Below are 7,585 nucleotides of genomic sequence, written 5' to 3'. Positions count from 1 at the left end.
GCTAGGAAGATGGATCTAAAAATGGCTGCATATCGAATAGGGATCTTGAACTTAATGCTAAACGCAGTAAAACTAGATAAGACTTCAGGTTTTTCTCCTTTGGGGACATGAATTTATCACACCTACGTGTGGGCATTTTTGAAAGAGGATGTGTAGGAAGAAACATGTCCATGGATGCTAGATATTCAAATGAAGAAGCTACGCTAGACATTTGTGATTGGTAAATAGCATTCATTCTTCATTTCCCCAAAGCCCTTGATTCTATTAGAAATCCATGTGGTTCCAGCGAGATATACTCTAGGGCAGGGGTTCCCAACCCCTGGGCCACAGACAAGTACTGGTCCATGGCCTGCTAGGAACCAGGCCGCACAACAGGGGGTGAGTGGCAGGTGGGTGAGCAAGCGAAGCTTCATCTGTATTTACAGCTGCTCCCCATCCCTTGCATTACCACCTGAGCTCTGCCTTCTATCAGATAAGCAGTGGCATTAGATTCTCATAGAAGCATGAACCCTATTGTGAACTGTGCATGCAAGGGATGCAAGGTTGCATGTTCCCTATGAGAATCTAATGCCTAATGGATCTGTTGCTGTCTCCCATCAACCCCAGAGGGGATGGTCTAGTTGCAGGAAAACAGGTTCAGGGCTCCTACTGATTCTACAGTATTGTGAGTTACATAATTATTTCATTATATATTAGAACACAATAATAACAGAAACAAACTGCACAATAAATGTAAGGCATTTGAATCATCCCCAAACCACACCCCTCCCCACACCCACCTTTTCCGTGGAAAAATTCTTTTCCATGAAACCAGTTCCTGGTGCCAAAACAGTTGGGGACCACTGCCCTAGGGTTTAGGGATAGAACACATGACCTTGCTAAGCCAATCAGTGTATTTCATCTATGGGACTTGAGTGATTAGTCAAAGTATCTGACCTAAGCCAGTTGAGAACACATCAGAGGACACAGGTTATCAATCTTTCTCTAGATTGGACTGCTGTAGCTGGAACTACTGGTCCAATTTTGCTACCATAAGAAAAAGCAGCCTGAGAATGAAACTGATACACAGAGGGAAAATCAAGAATCATAAACACTGAGCCTGAGCCCCAATTCAAACTATGCCTGAAGCCCATCTGAGCTCTGAATTTTTTTTATTTATATGGATCAATGTTTGATAACTGTTTAAGCCTGTTTGAAATGGATTTCCTGTTACATACAGGGAAGTTCTGTTACAAAAGGCAAATCAAAGCTCTAAGTATGAAATTGCATATGGCAGTAGATGTGAGTGCAAGTTTAAACAGAAAAAAAGTAATTGTTCATTTCATTTCTGGATTAATTATAGTACGTTAACTGTTCCCACAGCTTTAATATATAGTTGGTTTTCCTTTTAACTTCTTCCCTCAGTAAAAATATACTGGCCTCTCTTGAGAAGTTCCTCTCACAAAATATATTATGTTCACATATATTTCACATTCTATTATTGAGAAAAATTTGACTAGCAGAAATTGTGGGTTGATACAGTCATGTAAGTTTTCATTAAACTGGGTTAGGGTTTGAAGGTTTGAATTAATTATACCTCCTTCCCTTCCAGATTCTGAACCAATTAAAAAATATACACAGGAATCAAATAGGGATTAAGATATCAGCTTTAATATATTGTTCAGTGAAAAAAGCAAGATTCAGAACAGCATGTATAGTATGCCACCATTTGTGTAAAAAAAAAAAACCTGATACACACACCCCCCCGACACAATATGCTTGTAAATACATGGAATATCTCTGGAAGGATACATAAGTAACTGGTAACAGTGGTTACTTTTTGAAAATAGAACCAGCGGGGAACTGAGGCCGGAGGTGAGAAGGAGGAAAAGTGATTTACTTTTTATTGTATACCCTTTTGTACTGTTTGACTTTTACCACAGTCATGTGTTATTTTTCAAAAAAAAAAAAAAATTAAAATTGTAAAAAATAAGAAAAATAGATACCAGCTTTATAGCTGATAGAGCTGAATTGGACAACATGGCTTGGACCTGAGGCTGAAATGAACTTTTACCACGAGTCTAAGGACTTTGGGATCTGCCACCCCAAGTGCAGACAGTTGGGTCTACAAAGCAGATGTTTACCCAACCATGTCGTGAAGGACCGCAGTCTTTTCCACATCTTGCTGTGTGGAACAAACTCAAGATCCAAGAGCGGCCTAAGCTGCCTATCCATTATAACCATTTTCTCAATCTCATCAAGTTATTCCTCCTCCCATGCATAAGACTGAATGAGTGGCAAGAGAAGGTGAGTAGAAACTTTCTTCCAAACATTTTTGAGAAATGCAAATCTTTTCTCTTTCTTGAGTCAGGAGCATGGAGAGAGGAAGAGGATAGATCCCCTCACACCCTTGTACATTTTATTTTCTTAAGCCACAATGGTTAACACTCAAGACTCTGGTCAATAAACAGGGCTGTGGCTGCCTCCTTCCGGGGAGACCAACAGTATCTTAGAAAAGTTCTGCTCCCATCAATGTAAGATTGGTGAGCAGTTCTGTTTTTGCCCCCAAGAGGCTCTAAAATGAGTCAAAAATAGGACAGTAATTAAATTAACTCCAAGGCTACATTATACCCTAGGCTGAAAATATGATCACAATTTTAGCCCTAATTTACAATTATGTCCAGCCATATTTCCTGACATAGCTGACAACAATTATACAATGACTCCCAAAGATAGCATTAAAAAACTTCAAATAATACAACATCAACATAATGAGAATGCCTTAGTTTGAACTATATGACCTCACCCCCACCACGTCAACTATTAAACTCCAAGGGGAAAATGACTACCCCAAATTAAATTTCTAATTCAAAGTCCAAAAGAATTAAAGTCCAAAATTCTGCCTTTCCCAATTTCTTGTTTTTCTCATTTCAGCCATACAGATCTTACAAAGATGTCTGCCCAGATACGGGGTTGCTTCAGCAGCTCCAGCTTTGGCTGTCTTCCTCTTGACTGGGTGTAGTTCCTTCAGGACCTCAGGAGTTGAATTAATCTAACCCCACAATTGCATGTCATACATATTTAAGGGTCCAAAGGGTCAATAAGACATATGATTATCACAGTATCAACCTCACATCAAAAAAATTAGAAGCACACTAGTCCCCAGCCACTAGAACAGTTTTTTAAAGCAAATGTATGACCCCAGGACTTAGTACATAGGGCAATACAGACCCACATTACTGTTGTCAGTGAAACATCATAGTAGAGGCTTAGTGGCATCAAAAAGGAAAAAGTAGACAGATAAAACATAGGAGAAAAGAGAATATCTTCTTTGTTTCATCCTCAGCAGGATGCCAATCTGTGCCGGTAGTCTGGACTCCATGACCTGTGAACTTAAACTAATTTGGAAGATATCTTGCAGTACAATCTCAATATGATTATACTGCCTTGAGTCCCAGCCCCAAATGTGCAGAAGTCCATGGCCTTATTAGGCTGTTACTGCTAATGGAGCTTCTGTGAGGACCCCAATGAGAAAGCATTCGTGTTGGCCAGGTGCTTCTCTCAAAAACCATGCTTGTATTTCAACTTTTCTTTCCTAGGCTTTGGTTAACCTCCACCAATGCCTCTTTAATAATGGAAAGCTCAAAGGCCCTTCCATTTTTACTTTTCTGCCACAGTAGAACTCACCCTTATCTGCATATGAGTTTCTTAGGGCCAGCCAAGAAACCGGATAGACTTAAAAATCAAAACGATAACAAAAATCTATTAGATTTCTACCAATGCCAGCACTTAAAACATCATTAAGCCTATAGATTACCTACCACTGACTGTGTCCCAAGTCCTGCTGGGATACCATAATAGATGAGCCCACCAGTCTCTGCAAGGAAGCATAGTCTGCTTTCAGCCTTTCTTGGTTCTCACAAGTGCCTTGCCCACCTCATATGTTGGGACTCTGAAGTCTCCCAAGAATAAAATTTAAAACTTCTGAGTCTCTCTTAGTACAGCAAAGAAATCTGTCTCTCAGCTTGATTCTAGGTTTCTGCTCTTTCATTTTGAGGTTCTGGACAGATCTGTCAACCCTTGCCAAGCCCTGCCTTTGCCCTGTGACAAAGAGTGTCCTGTAGGCAAAAAGTGTCCCATAGGCAAAGAGTGTCCTTGTGACTGAGGACTCTAGCTAGAGCCTGGCTTAATGCTCCTCTGGGCTGACAAAGACCACTTGTGCTAAAGTCTGCCTGCACAGCTTGTATCAGTTAAAACCCACACCATGTCTGCAGGTACCAGCCAGAGCTATTGCAGATGAGAGGAGAGATCCTAATGTCACTGATGACTAAAACCTTTCACTTAAGTTTTACTGGAAATCTTGATCTCTCCACTTGGAGTTTGGTCCCCAAATGCTTGTCTTCTTATCAGTTTTGCACGGTTTCTCAGCCTATGCTTAGGTACTAAAATGCAAAGTAATTACCTTATTAATTCTAGAACAGTTGAGTGATAGGTGAAAGAACCAGAAAGGGAGCAAGATGTTAGCCTTACTTTTAGTACAGTTAGAATTGAGAATGCAACTTGAACAAGAGACCAAAATGGGTTTCCCACTCTTTCCCAAGTTAGATTTTTGAAGCTACCTGGGAAAGACTTGAGATTGCAAAGACACTTACCCAGCCAGTCACATGGGGTATCTCAGCAAGCTTCACACCTCAATGAGGGTAGAGTCCAAGTGCCAAAAAGAGTGAGGTGAGAGGTGTTCAGCTACCTTTAATCTATTAACACCACCCAATATAAAAAAAGTATGAGCCAATGGATGTCAGGCTTTACCCTTCTCACTAATCAGTTAAATCAGTTAAACTGCGGAGAGGAAACAGTACAAAGATTGGACAGATGGGCAAAAGGTTTCTTCCAAAAACATATGAGAGGGTAGAAGTTCCAATTTTTTGCCAAGCAAAACGTGCAAAAAAGGAGAAGATGGTTCTTACAAACTGGAAAGCAATCAAGACTTTTTGTGTCTACAGATTTAGAGTCTCATATATTTGGCAAATTTCAACATGACCTTTAAGATGTTTTTACCAAATCGTAGACATAGATATGGAAATCATCATCAAATTTGATGAAATACACAGAGGGTTTTGCTTCTACTTGATGAATGACCATGCCAGTTCTCTTGGAGCCATCGTCTTTGGCATATTCCACCTGTTTGCCTACCAGGCTGTCTATGACTTCTCCTGGCTCCCTCTCTGCCGGAGGAGAATCATTGGAATCTTGAAGGATGCGGAGGTCACCGTCTTTATAATCATCTAATAGCTGGTACATATATAATACAGGATCTTTCTCATAGGTAATGTAAAACCATGTGTTCATCACAGGTGCCTGAGCTAAGACCATCCCCCTCCATTCATTTTTGGAACCTTCCTCTGTCTCAAAAATATGTTCCACTGCTTTGCCAACCATTATTTCTGCTAAGTGTGTATCACTGATTCTAGATGATGCAACTCTATTAGGAAGGACTTCAAGTGATGACACTCTTTCATCTCTGTGAAGTTCCAATCCATAAACACAGTCAAATCCATCATATTTGATAAGATACAGAGAGGGATTTACAGGTACCTGATCCAGAACGGTTCCTTTCCACTGTGTTAGAGGTTCATCTCCATCTTTCCATCCGTGCTGAATTCTGCAGCCCACGATGTTCCTCCGAGGCTGGGAGGTGGGTCGGCTCCTATGCTTCTTGTGTGCAGCCTTCCTCTTCATCATGGTAACAGACACACTGCTGTGTCCAGCGCCTGTCCTGGACCGCTGCCCTGCAGCTGCCTTTCCAAACGGGGTCTTCATGCCTGCAAGGAGGAGCACAGTTGCCAGGTGGACCGAGAAAGGAAATTAACAAAAATCAATGCGTAACAGAGAGCTTTTTCTCCTAATCAGCGCATCCCGTACACCCACGCCTGTTTTTACCGAAAGCTACCTAGCAAAGCTGGAAATCAAGGCACCCTGGCTGAGTGCCTGCAGTAACCTTCGTCCCCAGCTCAGTTTCGCTAAGCTAGAGCAAGAGATCCGCGGTTTGCTGAAATGGGAAGCATTTCCCCATTCCCCTCGCCCTGCTTCCAATACTACCCGGCCAGGAGGCACAGACTCCCCACCATCCCGTATTGCGGGCCTCACGTGCCCAAATCGGACACCTCGCCTTGCCTCCGCAGTGAGCCTATGGAGAAGGAATATCAGCGGGCGAGCAGCCCAGTGCTTGCAAAAGCTGGGAGAGGACGATCCGTAGGCAAAGAGTGTCTCTAATAGGGCGGCGGAGCAGGCGAAGAGAACCGTGGCGGCGTCCCTAGCTCTTGGCTCCTGCGTCCTCCGCCTTCCTGTAGGCGGTGGCGGTGGCGGCGGCGGCGGCGGTGGCAGCAGCCGCAGCCCCTCCGCCACATAGGACTCCCACTAGTCGCTGCTGCGCCGCAGTCTCCTCCCTCTTTTTCTAGCACAGCTTCCGGCCAGTAGAGAGGCCTCCCCTTCCTGCCAAACACCGCGTGGCGCCCCTCCCTCACCAACCAGTACCGAAGCGCTGGGTGTGGAAGGTGTTCCTAGGCTCTCGGTCCCGCCTCTTCCCCCAAATCAGAAGCTGTGGAGCCCACAACCACCTTACTCTCACTGCATAGGTTTACCTCCTCTGGTTCAGGGCGGTCCCCCACACCCCACCTCACCTCCACTCTTAGCGCCCCTACCTCGTTTGCTTTCCACGTTTCATGAATTAGCCCTTTCCTTTACCCTCCCTCCCCGCGTCCCGCCACCGTCCTTTGAAGAGGATTTGTGGTAGGACAAGAAAAATGCGCTAGTACTCAGTGTTCAGGCTGCCATCTTGACCCAATCTACCTAATTTTTACTGACTTGTCATTCCCAGACTTCGCTTCTTGAAGATTTCTTTTCTTTTCCCCTGATTGCAAAAGAATTTCATGCACAGTATGGACACTGTAAAATTCATAAAATTGACGTAAAAAGAAAATAATTAACGGTAAGCCGGCCTCCCATTTTCCAGGACTCACAGTGAAATAGTAACTCATTATTTCCTTTTCATTTCTTCTAAGGTCTTACAAAGCTGGGATAATATTGCTTACGCACTTTCATGTCCTGCCCATTTCTATATAGAATAAGCATTTGCTCAGGTTTTTATATATTTTCTGAGAACATGTTTTGTAGTAGCTTCATAAAATTCAGCATTAGGATTTTTCATAATTTTGCCATTGCCTCATATCTTCAGACATTTAATTTTCTAATATCTATAAATTGTGCTTGCACATGAATTATTCTGTTCACTGGAACAGAATAACCTAGACGTTAAACTTTTAACTCAGAAAAATTGCTGTAATTAAAACAGGAATTTGTAAGATCATAAATCTGTGGAGAAAGACATTCTAGAAGTGATTCAATCATTTTTATTGTTACAGCCATCCTAGTGGTTATTAAGTGGTATCTCGTGGTTTTAATTTGCATTTCCCTAATGACTAATAAGGATAAGCATCTTTTTGTGTGCTTGTTGGACATTTGTGTATCTTTGGAGAAATATCTATTTCAAGTTCTTTATTCATTTTTAAATTGAATTGTTTATACTAGGGCTGTTAATTGTTCTTTT

General features: G+C 42.3%; 1 protein-coding gene across 2 annotated transcripts; it reads right to left on the bottom strand.

Moving 5' to 3' along the window:
• Positions 1-1,628: 1,628 nt before the first annotated feature.
• On the bottom strand, positions 1,629-6,318 carry SPIN3 (spindlin family member 3). 2 transcript variants are annotated; one of them, XM_012476101.2, is made up of 2 exons: positions 6,144-6,318; positions 1,629-5,801 (listed from the first exon to the last, which is right to left on the bottom strand). In XM_012476101.2, exon 2 carries the CDS (start codon positions 5,797-5,799, stop codon positions 5,023-5,025), a length of 777 nt encoding a protein of 258 aa, XP_012331524.1. In that variant the 5' UTR covers positions 5,800-5,801; positions 6,144-6,318; the 3' UTR covers positions 1,629-5,022. The 2 variants fall into 2 exon arrangements, with proteins under 2 accessions (XP_012331524.1, XP_012331525.1); XM_012476102.3 differs by having other exon boundaries at positions 6,154-6,318.
• Positions 6,319-7,585: the final 1,267 nt, after the last annotated feature.

The sequence above is a fragment of the Aotus nancymaae genome, unplaced genomic scaffold (genome assembly GCF_030222135.1).
Source record: "Aotus nancymaae isolate 86718 unplaced genomic scaffold, 86718_ANA_hifiasm-v0.15.2.pri h1tg000058l, whole genome shotgun sequence".
Classification (NCBI taxonomy): domain Eukaryota; kingdom Metazoa; phylum Chordata; class Mammalia; order Primates; family Aotidae; genus Aotus; species Aotus nancymaae.
Note: the sequence above shows the minus strand (reverse complement) of the source record. Positions and strands in the feature narration are given on the sequence as shown.

Coding starts and splice junctions, on each gene's coding strand:
- SPIN3 (XM_012476101.2), bottom strand. CDS start 5,799: ATGAAGACCCCGTTTGGAAAGGCAGCTGCAGGGCAGCGGTCCAGGACA.